This window comes from Lagopus muta, chromosome 1 (genome assembly GCF_023343835.1).
Source record: "Lagopus muta isolate bLagMut1 chromosome 1, bLagMut1 primary, whole genome shotgun sequence".
NCBI lineage: Eukaryota > Metazoa > Chordata > Aves > Galliformes > Phasianidae > Lagopus > Lagopus muta.
In genome coordinates, this window is record NC_064433.1 from 153,308,366 (window position 1) to 153,330,008 (window position 21,643).

The 21,643-nt window shown below is 37.7% G+C and overlaps 1 protein-coding gene across 11 annotated transcripts in view; it reads right to left on the bottom strand.

Moving 5' to 3' along the window:
* Positions 1-21,643, bottom strand: part of LMO7 (LIM domain 7) — a 129,493-nt gene that overhangs the window by 90,753 nt on the left and 17,097 nt on the right. For 10 of the 11 annotated variants that reach the window (XM_048933291.1, XM_048933287.1, XM_048933289.1 and 7 more), the window contains exons 2-3: positions 4,865-4,935; positions 1,301-1,370 (exon numbers count right to left, since the gene is read on the bottom strand). In XM_048933291.1, coding sequence (XP_048789248.1) covers positions 1,301-1,370; positions 4,865-4,935 — 141 coding nt within the window. The remainder of the gene's footprint in view (positions 1-1,300; positions 1,371-4,864; positions 4,936-21,643) is intronic. The other variant, XM_048933292.1, reaches the window with a different exon arrangement.

Genomic DNA, 21,643 nt, shown 5'->3' on the forward strand with positions numbered 1-21,643 from the left:
TGAAATCTAGCCTATGGTTTTCGGTTTGGACAGAGGCAATTCAGGCAATCAAGTGACTGATAAAATAACAGTACCATCTTCCCCAGAATCATTTTGAGTTCTTTTTTTGGATGCTTCACAGGAAAAGAATGTGCAGCACTCATTCACAAGCCTAATACCCTGAGCTTTCCGGGACAAAGGCAACTAATACTTTGCACATTCATTTGATGTGGAAATGGGCTTTCTGAGCTTGTACAATAATGTATGGCAAGTTAACCCAATCTTATGACCTCTAGCCAAGTTAAATACAGTTCCTCTAAAGAATTGCATAGCTGATGCAAAAGCAGATGTTTGCTGTCCTATGCCCTCAATTGAAGTTCTAGAGATATTTTGTCTTCTACTCCTTTTACAAAATCAGGAAACTTCCCCTAACATTATGATTGCATATTTACCATAAGGTGGAATCTTCTGCTTCTGGTAGGAATCACATACATATCCCTGTTTGCTTTGTGTCTTTTAAAAAAGAAGTTTTGGCCACAGGACTAAGAGACAGTTATCCTGTAAGTTAGGAATAACTTAGAAGGCTAATTTATCTGGAAAAAAAAAAAAAAAAAAGGCAAAAAAGAATTCAATTTGCTTACCCTCTTAAAGGTTTTCTGATCCTAAATGGCTAAAAAATTCAGTGTGTGGTCTCTGACCAGCACATTTACCAAATAGCATACAGGAATTCTTAAATTTCCTGTGTAAATGATTCCATGCGTTGCTCTTCCCCCCCTCTGCAGACGATTTTCAGCCACAGTATCTTCTGCTAAATCTCTTACGTGAAGCCTTAAGAGAGATTTCTGCATCAGAGTTATTTTAATGCAACCTAGGCTTTACTGTGGGTGGGGAGAAGCAGCTTCTAAAAATAATCAGATTGCAAGAAATATTCCTTAGCTTGTTCTTTCCCTAACAGAGGGGATTCTGAAGTGGTTTGTGAGTATAATGCAACATCAGCCTTTGAATAAAGAAAGGTAATGCTGTATAGGCTTGTGCTCAGGAGCCACCAGTGCTTGATATAGGGATGATGAAGCTCCATAGAGTGACAAGTTGATTCAAGTTACAGATTCAGATCATTGTAAGGATAATCTTTGCTTTCCAATTTAATGTGTAAGTGGTAACATGTTGATCAAAAATGAAATTCAAGGTATAATCCTGTACACTTGGTAGGCTTTTTAATGAGTCCATGGTGAGACCAACAGGCAAGAGGGTGCTTAGCAAGCACTAATTAAGCAGAGCATGGAGTCATACCACAGATATTAGATTTGTTGTCATTACTTACCAAGCCAGCAATTGGAGTTGACAGACGATTTATCTTCCTAACAATGCCAGGTTTGATCTTGTTAATCAAACTACAAAGAAATCATATGAATTTATGTTACATAATTTTATTTAAGTCTGAATATCATTGCTTACTAAGAAAAACTTTGCATGCATTACTCACTCCTATGACTTGAATCAAATAAATCTGAATCTATTAACACATGCCCCTATTATTATTATTATTATTTTTAAGTCAGTTTACCAAAAAACAAAAATCAACAGTAGAAGATTATAGAAGCAAAAATGGGACAAGTCATAAAAATAAGATGGTTGATAAAGGCAGAGTAAGAAAGAAAGAAAGAAAAAAAAAAAAAAACAGAAGCAGATAGGCGGTACAAGGATAAATGAATTTATGTTTAACTGGTTGGACTGGATGATCTTGGAGGCCTTTCCCAAATGTGTTGATTCTACAATTGGTGATTCTATGTTTCTGCTAAATTGGTGGTGATGTTAACTAGACTGAAATTTCACATTTAAAGATTTTTCATATCTTCTATATCAAATTTTATCAGAAGAATACATATAAAAACATTAATTTTCAGTGTTCCTTGTAAGAGGTCTGATATTCCCATAGGAAACCAGCTCAGATTTCATATGCTACCAGCCCCAGTATGATGTCTGCAACAATATTTTTTTGTAAATATTTTACACATGCAAGTTATTTTTTTGTTTTGTTTTCCAGTTGGACAGGAGGACTGAGCCTCACAATATCACTTGTACTTCATATAGAATTTACAGTAAAACTGAAAAACAGAACAGATGCACATCTTGTCATGCATTGAGGACAAGGCAAGGTATTCCTTGCACCTTTATTCCCAGGTTCTCAGTCAGGTAGGGAAATCCCATGGTTCACTGAAATATACACTGGACCAACAAAGAGGTTGGACCTCATGACACCCTGTAGGCTTTATCCACCTACATCTGAGGAATTTGGACTTGCTCCCTCTCCTTGTTGCTGCTTGTTTGGCCAGACCTGTTAACCACACAAAACATCAATTGGGTTTTGTGATCTGCCCACACCAAAGCAGAGTCAGCTCCAGAAGTTTAAAATTATACAAGGGAAAAGGCATTATTTTTTTTTCTCCTTTGCTCAAACAGCAAATATATTTGGGAAAATAAACAAAAAGAACAGAGTTTATGCATACATAATGAAATGGAAGAGATTTCTAAGCACCTGCAGAATAAGAAACAAAGGTAACAGATCCTGAGATGTTTCAGCTTCATTGTTATCAAACAAAATACACTTGGTGACTTTTCCATCAAGAGAAAAGAAAAAAAGAAATAAATAAATTAAAAAAAAGCTACTGTTTTCTTCCAAATGCATTACATATTTGCTTTATGTGCTTCAGAACACAAAGCAGCATGTAACAGAAAACTTCCTTCCTCTAAACAGGAGATCCAGTATAATGTAAAAGGATTTATTTTGTCAACTGATTAGTCAGTTGACACACATACTGGTCAGTAAGTCAAACAAGCTTACTGAGCTGCCACTAGAATAAGTGGTGAAAGTAGAGATTTGATCTGTATAAGCCATATATATCACCTCCAGTGATAATGTATCTGTGTAAATTAAACAAGTCATGCCAGGGGAAACCAAGGCAACATGCAGTGCTGTGGCTAGTTTATCTCCATTATTTAATATCTTCTGTTTTCTTTACTTTGCTGAAAACTGGACATTTGAAAGTCTTCCATATTTTGTTCTTTTCCATTTCCAGTGAACTCTTACGGAAATCACTTACCTTTGTACTTCAAGGTATGTCAAATTTAAAAGTTATGATACAGGAGAACAGCTGTATGATTTAGTGCAGTATAATTAGATGTCTTTTCCTTTAAAGATTGCTACATGACTCCTGAAGAAAACTGCTCAGATGAAGAAATTACTGCATGTTTTTCTCACATGTAGCTGTTAATTACAGATAAATTTAACTGATCTGCATTTGGCAGATGGATGCACATATTCTTTTGCCAAATAAGTGTCAACAATGAAGATATCAAAGAGTTAGAGTATATCAGTTCATTGCCATTGCTTAAAGACTTGATTTAAAAGTTACAGCTGAATACAATACACACATCCCACTAAGTAGATACATCAAGTAAGGAAGTAGCTTCTTGTTAAAGCAATAGCTGTTTTATTACCACAGTCAATATAGTTCACATGTGATTACATAAGCAACAAAAAAAATAAAACCATCCCTACAAAACCATTCAGTCTTAAAAAAGAAAAACAAAAACACCCCTCACACCAAAAAGACAATTACAGAAGCAACTAGCAAGATAGTCTGAAAGGTGAAGTGCCCAAAGGAAAAAAAATAAGGAGAGAACAAATAAGAAATCGAATAACATTCACAGAAGTAAAGATGTGGGAATGTTGCCTGTTTTGCATTTACTTTGGTTATTGTGATACACACTGAAACAAATAAATAAAAAACAGAGAATTATACCTTCATAAATATTTTCTGAAATGGCTGAACTGATAATGGATACCTCCAAGATACAAGGCATTTTTAAATGTCCAATGTAGTCTTTGAATGGGACACTTACACCTATATTTCCTTAAAATAGAAGGTGGTTAACACCAGTTTCAGCCTTGGAAAATTATTCTAATAAGCATAAAACCAATTACAGATAGACCTGATGAGTGGATGTTTTATACCTCTGACTCAGTCTACTAGCGAAACCTGACAAGTCTCATTATTGCCAAGTCTATAATATACATAAACAAAAGAAAGCTTTTTTGAGAAAGTGTTCTAGAAAAAGCTGAGGTCAGAGTACTGTTTGCTGTTGAAAGCAGTAACTAGTTCAGTCCAAATGCTACTGAGACCTGGGCTGCAACATTTTATGATTTTAAGTTGCCTTTGAGTATGCCAAGTGACATCCTATAGATAATGTTAATGACGTACTTGGATGTGATTGTAAGATGGCCAAATAACTCCTTTTCTATTTTATACTGAAGAGAAATTTCAGAAATTAGTATTACTAAAAAAAGAAAAAAAAAAAAAAAAAACAAAGCAGAGGCCTAAACTTACTTTTAATTTATGATTTAATCACATTCATTATTGAAATAAACTACTTTTTTGGTATCAGGTTTTCTGGGAAGAATCACTGTCTTTCAGGATTTAGAAAACAAGGGTTCACAATGATTCTTTTACTTGAAGCAGGCAAAACAAAACAACAGTGATTATATAAGTAACTGAGTGCTTCCATCACAGTCACTGGCCACACCACCTTGCATGAGCTGAAGAGAAAGTCCAGTAGCACTAAGAGCATTATAAGCAATAAAACTAAGCAAAGGCCAGAGGATCAGCACAATGCTCCAGCTAAGATAAATGTGTTGGACAACACATGGAATACATAGATCCAGAAAGTGGACGTTTGCCACGGGAAGGAAGAACAGCTTTCAAACAAGGATAAAAAAACCATACAGTTTAATACATTGTTGGCACTTAACTCAAAACAACCAGGCCAAGAAGGAAAGAGGCTGATAGAAACCTGAAGCATTTTTATATAATAAGTCAATACTCACTCGCACAACAGGACTCCATTTTCTAAAGCTGCTCGAAAGTCTTTGGTTCCAAAGCTTTTCCCAGTAACTGTCTACAAAAATGAGAATTAGAGGTCAATTTGAGACATGCACACAAAAATCAGGATGAGAAAGAAGAATTGAGAAGTAAAAAAAAAAAACAAAACTTCAGTTCAACACATACTTCACAGTATGCACTATTTTCTTGTATTAATTTCAAAATAAAAAGTTTTCTAAAACAGTTGTGCCTCAAAAGAAGTCAGATTTAACATCTTCAAATAGTTTCTGCTGGTGCAAATCAATCTTCAGCTAAATCATGTGAGCATACTTGTTTTCTGAATTTTCTATATACTAGCTATACTGGAAAGCATAAAAGAAATCTGAAACAGAAGCATAAAGAAAGTGTGGAGTCTTTTCTCATTTAAATCTTCTACTTCATTTCACATCTTGAACACTCATGATACCCAGCATGAAATATATTACCTTTTTTTTCCCTGCCACTTGCATCTAAGGCAGTGTGATTGAAGAACCTCTCTGGCAAGTCTTTATTACCACATGTACATAAACACCTATTAGCTGGAAAACAGTAAGACTATACTAGTGGGGCTACTTTTCATATACAAGGTGAAAAGCAATGAACAAGAATGTCAAACAAAGGACTTTAAGGCACCCGAAGCCAAAACTATTGCCTATAGGTTTTCAACAAAGCTGTTTTCCACATAAGAGATTTGCTCCTGGTATTAATTCACTCCATCTCAAGTGAAGAGTGACACACTGGTGATCTCTTAGGCTTAAATACATTTGGATTCTTCTTACTTGGTTTCCCCGCAGCAAAGGTTCCTTTATCAACACCCAGATTGGTAGCCCACACACAACTCAGGAAGGGAGAAAAGTTTTTAGAAACAGAGTTTTATTCCAGCTACATACAGAAATCAAACAAAGAAAAGCATTTATTTTTGTTAGTTTAGGGGTCTCCAGGTTCAGGCATTAGCTTGTCATAAAATTCCTTTTGAGGATCCTGACCATCCCCAGTGCTGCACAGGACTTCAGGCACACAATTAAAAGTGTTGTGGAATCTATGTGCATCCAGACCAACAGTTGCTACTTGCCACAGTAATTAAAGAAATTAGTGGTGAAACAAATGAGCAATGCCTGGTGAAAGAGCAAAGGAGAAGACACAGTGCTTTAAGGACCTGCTAAATTATCACCCTGTTATTTTTCATAAATTGCTTGAGGAACATATACTGTCACCAGAATCCTTGGACTTAAGCTATGTTAAAAAAAAAAAAGTTGCTTGTTTTTCAAATTCAACAACTTGAACTTCAATCGCTATAGAGAAAAAAATTAGACGTTACGAACATCTTCCGATTTTAATTTCTTTTTTTTTAACCCATAAGACCCCAACCAACTTTTAAAGAGGCCAAACTTTATTCTCATTTTAGAGTTCTTTCTGACATCTATGGGACTACACAGTACATTTGTTTGGTTTAATGCAAACAGTTCATTCCTAAGTCATGCACGCAATATGCAGTGAGGTGTTTCCTTTACCCTAATGTCACTGGCCAGAGTTGGGCCCATCTCAAAACTGCAATGACTTAGATATTTGGGAACAACCTTCATGCTGAAATTCCTTAAAAATAAATAAATAAATAATCAGAACTGCACATAGATAAGGAGGTCACTAAGACATTATACTAAGAAGTCAGGGAGGAAATATGACTGAAGAGACACTGAACTTCAGCACAGATCCTTCAGACCTCAATAGTGCTACACTTCAAGGTATAATAATATTTCTATGGCACTTCCTGAGGTAATTTCTAAGCAAATAAAAAAAAAAAAAAAAAAAAGCATGGAGTACTTTCGACTGCCACAAAGCTTTCTGTCAACCCCGGCTAGCTAGAAGCATTCTTCAACTTCAAGAGAGTCCTGTTTCAGCACAAAATTGCAAATTCTAGTGTTAACTGTACTGACTCTTAAAATTACATTAACACAGGGAGTCATTGCACTGAAAGCCTTTTGACTAAGTTATTTACGCAGCCATTGAGGAAATCAGTGTTGATTTGGTGTATAGGATGGAGCAGTCAGACTGACATCGCAATTCATAGATTTTAAAGACTGTGGTTTGTTGACATAAAAATAAAAGGTATCAGAACTGCCAAGTTAGTTTTTATCAATATTGATTTACAAAGGATAAGTAATAATTAAGTAGTTAAGAGATATTCTCAATAAACAATACCGATGGCTTAAAACTGAAATATTTTCCCAGTTGCACAACACCTTGAATTTGTTGATGCCAGAAAAGAAAAAAAAGAACTGTGCTCCATTTTAAGCCAAGCTGTCACACAGAGACAGAGATATTTTCTCAGAAAGGACTTTCATCCAGCTTATACTCATTGCAAGGCACCAATCATGGCTCTAGCTATTGTAGTCTACATAGCAACAAGGTACCATTAAAAATTGGAAAGCCATGGATCGGCGCAGATTTACCCAGCTTCTAAGGATGTGAGTAAGACAAAATAAATCCCACCCCAAGATACTACATCTTCAAACAATGTCTGCTATTTGTGAGTCACTGTTTATTCATTAAAACTGGTTATACTGGGAGTGGTACTCTTATGTAATTGTCGGAATTGATTTTGGATAATTTGTCAACCACTTAAGCCATGTGATTCAAACAATAAAAAGAATATCTGCCAAAAGTGGTTTTTATCCATGTCTGAACACAGTCTCCTAAATTCTCTCTCCTTTCCTTCATTTGGCTTCCTTCTATGTTTGTTTGCTGTTTGTTTGTTTGGTTGTTTTTTTCGTTTGTTTGTTTTTTGTTTGTTTGCTTGTTGTTTTTAATATAAAGAAGGCAAAGACATAATTAAAGACCAGACCATAAATCACATTTAATTGCTCTTATAAAACAGTTTGGTTTCAGTTTTGTAGGAAGGCGTCCTCAAATACTTTGTAACTTGGCAATTGCCAAATCCAAGCAATTTACTTCAAACTGCAAGTAAATTAAATGCTTACACATACGTGGAGAGGGCTAATTTAACTTCAGGTTTGCAGTGATTTCTTTAGGAGGTGCCAATTCAAGAAAACATAACCAAAGACCAACTACTCACAAGATGGCATGACTGAACAAAAAGAACATGGTGCAGAAAAATATCTTAATTATATGTCACAGTACCAAAATTAACAATGAGTACACTTCTTTGGCTTGTCCTGCTGGAGGACAAATAAAGCTGGTCATATGTTGTCTTGCCCTAAAAGCCACTAAAAATGGAAAACTCCTTCAGCGTTAACAGGCAACACCGAGTTTGCATCAAATTGCTTCCATGGCTTACACCAATTTGAATGCATCCCAAGAGAGACTGCTGTCATACAGGGCTGTAGGTTTCAAATGGGTTGGCTTCACACACACACACACACACACACACCTCACAAAATGCAAAAGACCAGCAGCTTTATTACCTTAATTTTGCTGTGGTGAAAACACTACAGCCAGACTCTCCCCATTCAATAAAAAACAAGAACGCCTCACTTAACATACCTGGATACACTGGTTAACTGTTCCCCCATCACAAAAAAGTTAGCTGCTCAAACCTAAGAGGAAGGCATTTTATCATACCCAAATCATGGCCTGAATGAAGCAATACCACAGAACACCTAAGAACTCACCAGCCATTTGTCTAGTCTGAAGCTCAAATTTCTTAAGTCCTGCTTTCTTGGTCTTGTTCACAGCTCCTCCGATAAGCCACTTTCAGACCACACAACCTCAAGTTGATTAAGGACCTCACACATTGATTTTAAAGAAATACTAATTACATCAGTGTGAAGTGCTCAACACCACAGTGTAAACCAATAGGTTAGGGATGGAAGATTCAAGACAAGAACCAAACAATATGAGGTAGAAATAGCCTTAATATAGAATCACACAAAGATCTCAGAAAGCAAGCAATTTATCAGACAGTGATCTTAAGTACACCAAACTGATTTATGAACTTCATGTCTTGAACTAAGTCTGCAGCAACAAAAGCCAAGCTTAACACTATGCTGCAGAGAGGATGACTAACATGCTGTAAAGAACCAGGGCAGTGATACAAATGTAATGTCATGGCAAAGCCCCTGCTGCAGGATTTCAGTTATGCCTGCCAGGTTCCCTGGGTTCCACCACACTGCCTGCCTCAGCAGAGCTGGGCCTGTGCCATTAACTAAGGAAAGGAGAGATCACATCACATACGTGTCACTGTCTGAAATATTACCTTGTTAATGGCCCTTTTCCCCTCTTTTTTCCCCAAGTACCAAAAAATCTGGATCAGGTTACCAGGGCATGTGATTCCATCATTACATGATCTCCACATTATTTATCTCCATTTACAACACTCACTTGGCTCTAACCAACCAAAACATCATTTCCAAACTGCACTCTTACTGTGTACAGTAATATGCACAAGAGTTACGTAGGCTACACCTACAGCCAACAAGCAAGATTTCAAGAAACTGACAATGCTCTTCCTCTCTGAATTTCGTAAGAAGTCTAACATTGCCATGGTTTTCTGCAGTAGTTGATTAATTTTCTCAAACCTCTCCCCGAGGGCAGATGATAGGAACAATATTCAGAGCATTGCTGTACCTAATCTTGAACACACAAAATGACAGAGGCCACCATTTGGGTAAAAAAGCTTTGGCTTTGCAGCAAGCAGCCAAACCATAGAGGTTACTAGCTTTCTGAAAGCCAAAATTGGAAAAGAACAACTCATTTCAAGCAGGACTTGCTTCTCAAGACTCCTGAATTTAGGGCCCTGAGAAGAGAATCACAGACTCATATGGTTGGTAAGGACCTCCTGGAGATTATCAACTCCAACCCTTTTACTAAAGCAGGTTCCCTACAGTGTAGGCATTTATATCATCCAGCTACACTACATGTAGCAGAAGGGATGCCTGATTCAAAGCAGCCAAAGCAGTCTAAAAGGAATCCCCATCACCATTTAATTCATGGTCCAACAAACCCTGAGACATGCTCAAGAGCTGGTACCCACAGAGGCTTTCACTGGAAACTGTCCAGCAATTAACTTGAGACACTGCCTACCTTAAAAACTTTATGAGTCAAGAGCAATGTCTGGATTTCTGAGACTACAGAAGGAAGTTTTTTTTTTTCCTGTGATTCTGTGAAGCTCTTCTTTTAGAGTCCTCATAGCTCGCTGCTAAAATCCATGACAGGCATGACTCCAGTGAGGAGAATAGACTGAACAGTTGGGAATAACAGCAAAAATAAGAGGGCTAAAAGAGATGAAGGTTTCTCACATTGATCGTTTACACTGTTCCATGTGAATAGGGTCCTCTGTGTATCCATAACACAGTTTTCCATTTTGAATGATCCCTGTTTTATTGCTGCAAAGTTGTACCATCCTATTTGAACCCATACCCCAAATCCCTAGACATAGTTTCATTTTAGAGGATGTGGAAATTTTTCAGTCTTCAGCCAAAAATGCCTTTGATAACAAATCAGAACAGACATTTATGAAAGGAAAAGACTGATTATTGAAGACAACTTAGAGTAATTTTCTATCATCATCATAATGATGGGGTCTTACTGTGGTATGCTTGCTGAAAGAGGCATGCCAAGACTCACAGAATACCATAACTGCCTTTTTTTTCTTTTTTTAAACACAAAAGATGAAGAAAAACAATCAATAAGGGAAAAGCAAGGAGACATGATAGTGTAAGTATAAGAATTACAAATCTCTCCACATCATCTACTTCTGCTCTGGGATTTTATGTCTTTTCAGCTCTTCTGTCAAATTCTGAAGGATGTAAATGAAGACTTCATTAGAATGTTTATGAGAATCCCTGACTTGGAGAAAAAATGCTGCAGAAAGAGCAAGGATATTTTCCATAAACAGTTGAGATTAAGCAGTTCAGCCACAAACAAGATCATCCCAGAAGTGACAGCAAGATGAATAAGCTTATACTGTTGCTTATACTGATGACTGTATTGACAGGTGTCAAACTAAGAAAAAAAATCTCATATTACTTTGGTTGTATGATAAGTTCTCATCGAATAAGCAGATTGGCAAGATAAACTGAATGGAAATAGGTGTTTCAGCAGGAGATAAAACTTGTAAATTGAAAGATACTAATCTCTGAAGGGACAAAAAGAATAAAACCATTGCAGATTTACTGTATCAGTGTAATATCCAAATAAATCAGATGTGCCTATTAATTCTGCAAACAGTTTTAATGTGCACCATTTCTAAACTCAACTCACACATCATAGTGGTGCCTTGGAACTGGATGTTTATTTCTGCCATAGGAGAAAGAAACATGAACAAGGAACAAAGCTATGAAGGAACAGTTTTCAGAAAAGCAATCTACTGAATTAACATGAAAAGTAGAGGATATAGATTCCATTTTAATTGTGATCCCACTTTCATGGCTCGGATATTTTTAATGATTATGTTTCATAATGCACATGATCTCATGCCAGCCAAGTTTTGAATTTGCCTATTGTGAAAGTAAGTCATTTCATTTGCTGTTTCCTTTTTTTTTTCCCCCTGAAACACCTACCCCTTTGGCACTACATTGTTACCTGATTTACAGTTCATAATACCTCTTCAAGCTGATGGATAAAGTGATCAAGAAATAAATGAATCTGTGCACAGCTGTGTCTCAGCTGGACTTCTATACAGTGTCAGCCTGAGTAACACAGAGGAGGAAACAGAGAGGTTGCTCTGGTTAGAAAATCAGTAAGTTCTGAAAAATGCCCTAGGGCGTTGAAATAAAAAGAGTCAAGGAATATGAGCAACAAAGCAGCTCAGTAAAGAGGACAGGTGGGAACACCACAACAGCATGCACGCAGCACACAAACAGAAGGTTTTGCAGAGCTGGCTGAACAGATCAATCACAAAAGAAAACCATGACCTTCCTGTCATCCTGAAACTTTCCTCCTTCACACCAAGTGAAGGGGTCGCGTTTAGGAAGCACCTCATCTTCTGATCACACAGGCTACTTACCCCTACCCACCCACCAAACTGCTTGTCTCCAGCACCAAAAACCACAGCAACTGGCCCATGGGTTCCCAACACCCACAGATCCACAGCCACAGGATACTGGAAATGAGATAAGGATAACATCTGGACTTCGCTCAGATTCTTCAGGCTTAACATACCCTAAAATACAGTGATTCAGCGCCCAAATGAGGCAGGCAGTAAATGATTGAGGAATTGACTGGCCACACGTCATCGCCTAGAACTTCAAGTTCCGACAGTAAAAACAGGAGAAAAACTGAAAATCTCTGAAGTTTGTCCATACTACCATTTTACTAAAGGAGGAAAATAGAGCTCACAACAACAGTAGCGCTCGAATTTCAGATGAAAAAAAATATTTTTTGGTTTCACACATTTCCGTTCAAACCAGGCTGTTACTTGGAATATTAATAGATGAAGATACATTAACAGATACTAAAACCACATTTGTTTGGGGCACATGTAAAGAAAGAAACTGAAGCAAATCAAATTTCTCTATTAGAATCCTAGAATTACAAGGTTGGAAAAAACCTACAAGATCATCTAGTCCAACCATCCTCCCATCACCATTACTACCACAAGCTGCTAAACCATATCTCATAGCTCCTCATCCAGACGCCTCTTGAACACTGCCAAGGACAGCGACTCCACCACCTCCCTGGCCAGGTCATTCCAGTGCCTGACCACCCTCTGAGAGAAAAAGTTTCTCCTTATGTGTAACCTAAACCTCCTCTGGTACAACTTGTGGCCATTTCCTCAGGTCCTGTTTGTTGCCTGGGAGAAGAGGCCAAACCCCTCCTCGTCACAACCTCCCTTCAGGAAGTTGTAGAGTGCAATCAGGTCTCCTCTGAGCCTCCTCTTCTCCAGACTAAACAATTCCAGCTTCCTCAGCCGCTCCTCATAAGACTTGTGCTCCAGACCCCTCACCAGTTTCATTGCCCTTCTCAGGCCACGTTCTAGGGCCTTTCTTTCTTGTAGTGAGGGGCTCAAAACTGAACACAGTACTTGAGGTGCAGCCTCACCAGTGCTGAGTACAGGGGGATGATTACCTCCCTGCTCCTGCTCTTTTCTTCTTGCTTTTAACTGATGTTATCACAATAACTCAATCTTTAAATATCATGTTCTCACTCATTCAAAACCGAAAATAAATGCAACTTGATGGTTGCATTTTCTAGGTTAATTACCCAGTTTAACTGTCATTGTGATTCCTGGTCAGAGAATAATTATCTACAGTTCTCCAGAGTGGATGGTTGGTTCCACAAACAAATCAGAGATCTAACTGCAAGGTTTATAACCATGTTCAGCAGAAGGAAAAAAGGCATGTGGTAAAAAAAGAATATGCATGCTACAGGGAAATGCTTTAGATACCATTGCTTTCATGTGTTTAAAGAAGTTATTCATGCATGGAAGTTATTTTATGCTATTACTGGAAATAGAATCATAGAATAGTTTGGGGTGGAAGGGACCTTTAAGATCATCTAGTTCCAACCCCCTGCTATACACAGGGATACCTCCCTCTAGACCAGGTTGCTCACAGCCCCATCCAGCCTGATCTTGAATGCCTCCAAGGAGGGGGCATCCACAACCCTCTCTGGACAATCTGTTCCAGTGTCTCACCACCCTCACAGTAAAGAGTTTCTTCTCAATATCTAGTCTAAATCTACCCTCTTCCAGTTTAAAGCTATTTCTCCTTGTCCTGTCACTACCTACCCTTATAAAAAGTTCCTTCCCAGCTTTCCTGTGGGCCCCCTTCAGGAAAGAATTTTGAAAAGCTTTTTCAATCTTTTCAATTTTTCAATCTTTACTGGAAGCAGTGCAGCATACCAAGACATGCTCTGCGCAAGTTGCAGTCAAAAATGTTCACCAAATCCCACCTCATCTCAAGCATCAACCCACGTGCACATAAACACAGTTTGGGGAAGCAACAGTTTTCTAAATGCATCTTCTCTCCCATCCTTACATTCCCCAACTTCTACATCTTTTTACATGGGCTTAGTTTTCCAACCCATTTCACAGTCTTATTTAACTTGTTAACAAGTGAACAGATGGGCAACACGTAAAAGATATCGTGCAGAAAAATATTTCACAGAGCCAGAAGACACCACAGAGGCAATTAGTGTCACACAAAGAGTATGAAAAAAAATAGCCATGACACCAGCTCCTTTCAAGTGATGGCACTTAACATGAATTGCAGCATTTTGAAATTCCAGTGTTCTATATAACTGTTGCTAGATAACATCAAGTGAAAATTACATAAATTAATGCTAAGTTCACTGACTCCAGATGTAGAAATATTATGCTCTTCTTTTGAATTGGAATAATTTTCAAGGGGAAAAACCAGCTCAAGGGAACTCCATTGGCTGCACACATTTAAATAAAAATAAAAGTGAGATCACAAAACTCCTGAGAGCAATGCTAATTTTTCAGAAAAAAACAAATCTACAAAAAATACATAAGGAGTGAGAAAGCAGAAGCTATAAACAACTGTGGAGTAAGGAGAAATGATTTTAAAAGATTTCATCAAAAGGCTAAAATTTAAAGGAATATAAACAAACAGAATAATTCTATTGGGTTATTTGAAATACACTGTACGTGCACTGAGTCACTAAAATGGAAGCGAGGCTTAGGAAGGCTTCATTTCCCACCACTCACAGCAGTGTATTGCATTACAGATAACGAGCTCATAATATTACAGTATTTGATGGCAGAGACCATTGCCGCTGCCACGCAGCACCACCTAATGAGAGACGCCAGGTACAACACAACCAGAAGCTTTATTCTTACAAGGTGTTCCTCACTTAGACAGAAGATGAAAGAAATTGCCTTTGGCAAAGAAATTAAATAATTGCAGTCAGAGGACTGCTGGCTACAGATGAAATTGAAGTCCAAGGGAGCTGCAGAAGGATGGTGTGTGTCTCAAGAGACGAGAGAAGCAGAACTGCAGGAGGCAGAGCACACAGTACTCCAGATGGGACCTCACAAAGGCAGAGCAGGTTGGGATTATCACCTCTCCCTCTGCTTTTTTGATGTAGCCCAGAATACAGTTGGCCTTTTGGGCTGCAAGTGCACACTGTTGTCATCCGTGCACATCACTGCCCTGACATCTGTTTATTTCTTACAGAGATCAGTCAGCTTTTGAGAATTTAAGATAATGACACCACCGGCAAACTCTGGCTCTGCAGGGAACTCTTCTGCTTGGTACCTCCATTTGCAACACAGGGGAAATGTTTGCACCTATTATAGTTGTAGGTAGCCTTAAGTAAAGTCACCAGGATGACTAGAATCAGCTAACTCAGAAGGGAAGCAGGGAGTGACAATTACTGCTGTGACCACACAGAGAAACATCTTAAACTGTCACTCACCTTTCATCTTCCAATTCAGGCTAAGAACTGATAGAGCCCAAATGTTAGTCAACCACCTCCAGCATGACACTTCCTTCAGCCATTTTATTGCTTAACTGCAAATGCAGCCTTACTATTTTTTTTTTTTAAGGAACCAAACTGGTTTGACAGAGCACTTCCCTCCTCACCAGGGTGTGTTTAGAAGAACCAAAGATAAGTTTGACTGTCATAGCAGCTATGCATCGTTGCTACGTTTACTGCCCAGAGGTAGTATGTAATTACTAATCAAAGGCAGTCAACCTCCCCCCCTTATTTCAGAAGACAATTATAATTTGTTATGACCTCCCCACAGAAATGATAACTTCTCTTTGCCAACAATTCTATTCCCTGCAAGGGTGAGGCAGAAGTTTCCCACAGTTTTCACACTGACCCTATTAAATACTTGAAATGTGAATCCTCAATATCACTGAAATAAACTTCTTTTCGATATTATTAAAAGATTTCATGTTGCTGAAAATTTTCATCTACTTTTCTCTGGAGGGAGTAATATATCCACAGTATATCAAATAATTTAACTGCATTTACCTGATATACTCTATCTCAAAGAAGGACGCTGACCTAGACTAGGATATAAAAGAAATAGGCAGGTTCTTCCAACCTCTAGTGTGATGCTTCATGTATATTCATATAACTTCCTCCAATAACAAGGTCATAATGATTTTTAAAAATCCCACAAAAAATGCAATATGCACACACACACAGGAGTATTTTATACAGAGCTATAGAATATTATTGGGTAACTATTTGGTTCCATTCAATTGTAGCATGAGGCTTATATACTTAAACCACAGAAAAGACATTGCTTCTGGGTGATGAAAAATACCCCAAGTGTGTGCATTTGTTTATCTATCACTTAACTTGCTTTTGTCTTTAAATAACAATGCACAAAATGACAAGATGTTATTAATACTCCATACAGATTTTCGTAAACAGAATAGCATCCTTCTCATGAAAGATTTTCTTCCACTGCAGGCAAGATGCCTCAAACATTTGCACGGGGGCCCCTGCTGTTTCCTATGATCTGCTGCCTTCCAAGGTGCACAGATTTCAAGAATGTCTGAAATTGTGCCTAGCAACACAGACAAAGCAGATTGCCCACAATTTAAACATTCTCTTCTCTATGTATTCCATTAAGTTATGACAATTTCTGTTGCTTGATGTGCTAAATGATTATCATGTCTAAATGAAGATTTATACCATTTTACTTGCAGTTCAGTAGAGCAGCTGAAGACATTTTTCCTATCATAACAAAAACGGGAAATATTTTTAACATTAGGTCACTGCTTTATCAAAGCAGAGCTATGTCTATGCTCTTTTATTTGGAGCTTCAGACAGAAAGGAATGGTTCTTTGTATCATCAATGCTATTTCCTGTGTAAGATAGGATTTTCTTCGAGGGCATCACAAAATTATGCTTTTTTTGGGGGGGGGCATCCACTTAAATATTTTCTATGCAAACAAAGTTGGATTCAGCCTCAGCTCAAAGCATCCAAATACTGCGTGCACAAGTACAGACTAACACATGAATTATCCTGTTGAATTAAACTAGTTGTCCATCCAGCCCAGCATCCTGTAGTGACCTGCACCAGGTATGTCAGCACGTTCGCAGGGTGGAGAGAGAAAGCCGAGGGAGGATACCAGAGCTTTCATATTTAAAGAACAGGAATCCTCACCTTCTCTATAATTAAGTGGCAAAAAAAACAGATTGGAAGAGCAGCGAAACTTCTCACAAACAATTCTCTTGCATCAGAAATCATTACATTGTGGGAAAACATCACCCACAACAACATTTCCAACCTACCCCACATCCCATACTGCAAATATTTAAGCAAGTAAATCTCGGGGGGGGGAAGGTTTGTGGCATAGAGTTGGGTATGGGAACTTGTGTCAGAAGAAAAATGGAAGTAGTTGAAATGTTAAATCTATACAATGCCTTCTTTTAACTAAGGTATGCAACAATTAACACGTTATTAAAAACTCACGTATTCAAGGCTGGCCAACTTTCTCCACGACCGCTATATCAGTTTGAGGGTCTGCATTTATATTGAGCTTAAATTCACATCAAATCTGCATGTAGTTGGAACACTGATCTCACGTATCTTCTGACATGCTCTGACCTCTGCTGTTGTGAAGTGGAATTTATTTTGACTCTTTTTTTCCTTTAAAATGCCACACTGAGATGAATAAGAGATTTTCAGTATCTGCAATTACCCATAACGAAGAAATGATGGGAAAAAATACTTTCATTTTACACCATGAAGCTTAAAAATATATGTCCAAGCCTTTATTTTCCCCTCACATTTTTATCATCCAGTCATTTATTATAAAATCCATACTTGGCAGTTACATAAAAGCACATGCCCTATTATTTTAGCATTTAAATTTTACATATGCTACTAAATAGTCCCAGCAACTTTTTTTCTCTGAGAATGCATTGTTTCAGGTGCAAGTACTGTAGCACTGTATTTGACAGCATTATGACTGATACTAACAAAATCACCTACCACATCAAAGTACAAACTCTACCACTAACAAAAGCCTATTCAAACATCTGGTTTTAGGCAAACTATTTTCCATCTCAGCCGCATTTTCACTGTTCTACAGTAGACCAGCAAGCTCTTTTATGTACATGTCTAAGTACGTACTGAATTCTGACAGTACTATTTGGAAACCCACTCTTTCCCTCATGAAAATGTCTCCTTCCAGACCATGATCTTGAAAGATTAAGGCACAGATCTTTACTGTACTCATTACCAATGCTCAAAGAACGTTTGCTCTTCCTCCCCCATTGACACTTCAAAATAAAAATTGCATCTATAAGTTGCATGATTTCCATCAAACTTCCTGATCTCCCTTGGCTTCAATATGGTCAAGTATTTGATCAAATATTCATAATTAGGAGAAACCTCAAACTGCATCTCCCAGTCAGGTAATATTTTTGACTAAGGAGCAGACAGACCACAGCACAGCGCCCAGGAAGTGTTTTACCACTGAATATCCCTTTTAATCCACCATATTTTACCAGAAAAGCAACACTAACCACAAATCATCAACTTTACCCCAATGCCAAAAACTCCACTTTCTTCATTGTGGCTTTCTTTTACGAGTGTAAACACAAAACAGTTTTGTTACTGTTCTTTGGCAGTAGTTCCTTCCAAAAACACCCATTTTCATCAACAACCATACTAAAATTAATGTTTTTTATTACTGTTCTGCTGTGGGTATGCATACACAAGTTAAACAACATTTTTAGCTTGGACAAACATTAAAATTTGCCTTAACACCTTTGCTAAAGTAAAAGCAGAAAATGCAACAGCCCAATACAAATAAGCTACTAAATCTGGAGGGATGCTCAACCAAATTGAGGAAAGAAGCCAACACTGAAATTCAGCATAGCACCACGTGCCATAACACAGATGTCCAGGGGACAGCCTCATTAATAACATTAACCATTCTAACAATCCACCTCACATGGTTTCTTCTGCCTTTAGTTACAGACACCATCTGCTGGAAACTGTAACAGCAAAGCTCTCAAAAATGTTTGAGAGCTCAAAAAGCTTCATTAACCAATACCTACTCATACCTACCACCAACAAGGAATCAAGGCAATGGGTTATACCTATTGATATGTATTGTACAGAACATTGGTTTATGCTCTATATGTTTTAATGTTACTATTAAAATAGGGAACAGCTTTAAATAAGGCAGCTGAAGTGCCTTATTCGCCGATTTTTATTAATAGAACAGTTTTTCCACAGGGTAGGACAGATGCCTCAGTTCTGCTGTCAATGTTTAAAGGCAACAGTGTATACAACCAGCGCTACAACTTGGCTCAAAGCATTATTTGCTCTTTTCAAGGCTGTTACAAAATTTGTTAAGCGTTCAAACAAATCAGCAACATGCTACAATTAGTTCAGTTTTGTGTACCAGAGTATTTGAGCGAAAATGTGATAAGAAACTGGACAGTTTAAAATGGAGAGGTATGGTTAAGTGGATAATTTGAAGGAACAAATTAACAAAATGAAAGTGAACAAAAGTCCTGTAACTAGCATAATAAAGAAGTCAAGGAAGTTAAAGTGAGAAGAATAACTAGCAAAGACAAAGGAACGGAAAAAATTCCATAGCCATACTGAAAGGAAAAGAAGAAAAGGAGAGGTAGGAGAGGATGGGTCAGGTATGAGGAAGCTGAATAAATAATTAATGAGAAGTTGGGTACAATGTTCAAAGATCTACCTGTCAGATTCCTCACAGAAGGATGAGATGGGGAAATAAACCACTGAGAGCATAAGAGAAGTGTACAAGATGGTCAAGCCTGGGGAAACTTAATAAGGTCCTTACACACTCTGGAGCATGCTCTGCCATTAGCAGTCACCTTTAATTCAAAGGGCTAGAAAGGTCTAGCTGATTAAAAAATATGTAAGTCCTTTAGTGGTGTGAGGGTAAGAGAAGAAAACAGAATGGGAACTATAAAGTTATTTAGTCTAACCCCTCTCTCTCCCCCCCCCCCCCCCTCCCTCCTCCCCCCCCACCCCAAGTTTAGTTTCTAGAAAGCTATTCACATCTGCTGAGATCCTTCCCACACCAATCTGTAACTTTTTCAGGGAAAAAAAAAAAACACTTTGGTTTGAAGCATGGCACAAAACTAATTTTTTTTTATCTTGCTTTACTACAGTAACTGGTATAAAACACAAGAGCAAAAGCAATAAATGGGTTATAGATGGACTTAAATTACGCAACCAGTACACAGTTGCACGATTGTGAAAGATAGATATTAGAAATCCAGTTTAGGTAAAAAGATTTAAAGGCCATGTTGTGGCCGGTAAGAAAAGAAGATTATGTACTTAAGAAAAGTTGTACAAACATTACAGAAGAAAACATGAACTTGAATCATTCTCCTCATTAATCGCAGATCTTTAGACTGATGCTCCAAGAAAATATTCAGCAGAGCCTCGTTACAAAATCTTAAAACGGGAAGACTGGATGTGAAAAAAGGATATTTGTGTACCTCCCAGGATGACATTTTTTTCTTCAATAACAGACTTAGACTCCGTTTGCAGCAAGCTCTGTGCAATGCTGCTGCATTAAGTGGGTGCCCACCACTCTCCATTGCTGTTGTAGTTGTCTTGCCCATAGTTTGGCACCACCTGGAGCATACACTGTTGCTGGCATTGCAGTTGAAGACAGAAGAGAGAAGAGGCTTAAACTGGAGGAAGCAAATTGCTGTTGTTATAAAGAGTTAAGAAACAGAAGGAACACTAGGTTATCGAGTTTATCAAAGCACAAAAAGTATTAGTCTAATTTAATTTGCAGCAAAGAAGATTGTCACATATTTGGATAGAAAAATTAACCAACATTAAGCACTATAGACCAGTTTGCCTGTTTTTAAGAGGTTAAAGAAGAAAAAAAAAAAAAAAGAAAAGAAAAGATACATACCAGGAATGGCCTAGGTATAAAAATATCTGGTCTTACAAGAGAGTGGTCACGAACTACATGACCTCTGTGAGCCTTGCACAGTTGCGACATGAAAGACATTATTACTCAGTCTCATCATCTGAATACCAAACCAAGAGAAAACTCTTAATTAAGCATGTATGCATTCATGGGATTTACGGCATAAGACAGAACAAAAAGAGCTTATGTCTTCTTGGTGTTGTTTTGGAAATTAAGTACATCACAGCAACTGTTCAGAAAACACAATAAGCTGAAAGTACAAAAATATCTACCAACAAATCAATTTATTTTAAAATGCACACTCTAAACATCAAGTCAGAAATTAAAAAAATAATAAAATGCTTCTTGTGATCTGACACTGTTAAAGCAAAAAAAGAAAATTTGTATATGCACGGATGGAGTGAACAGGCACTTCCCATCTCCCCTAAGACACAAGTACCTATAATTATACAGATCAGAATAATTACCATGTCTGAAGATGCACATTTTAAATGGCTCTTACTATCATATATAACCCAAACGAGACCTTTTATTACTGATGTAATGCTAAAAAAAAAAAAAGCATAGGAAAATAAGTTTTATGAGAATTTAGAAACCAAGCTGCTAGCTGTATCCAGCATAAAATGTGCACAGTATATGCACAGTAAAAAATTCTGCTTATAAAATATTCTATTCAGCCTGCTAATTCCCATCACTGGCTGTGGATGGGCACAAAAGAAACTAACCACTCCTTATGCACAAGGTAACTGATACTGCATAGCTGAAGGACAGTGCTGGCCTGGGACTGCTGGAGATGCTGTAGAAGGACCGAAGGGCAAGGTGGAGGGTTGCCTACTGATGCTTTGTGCACCTCCACCAAAATTACTTGGTCGTATCAGACAACAATAGTTTCAATTTCTTTTCCTCAATATAAAGTTG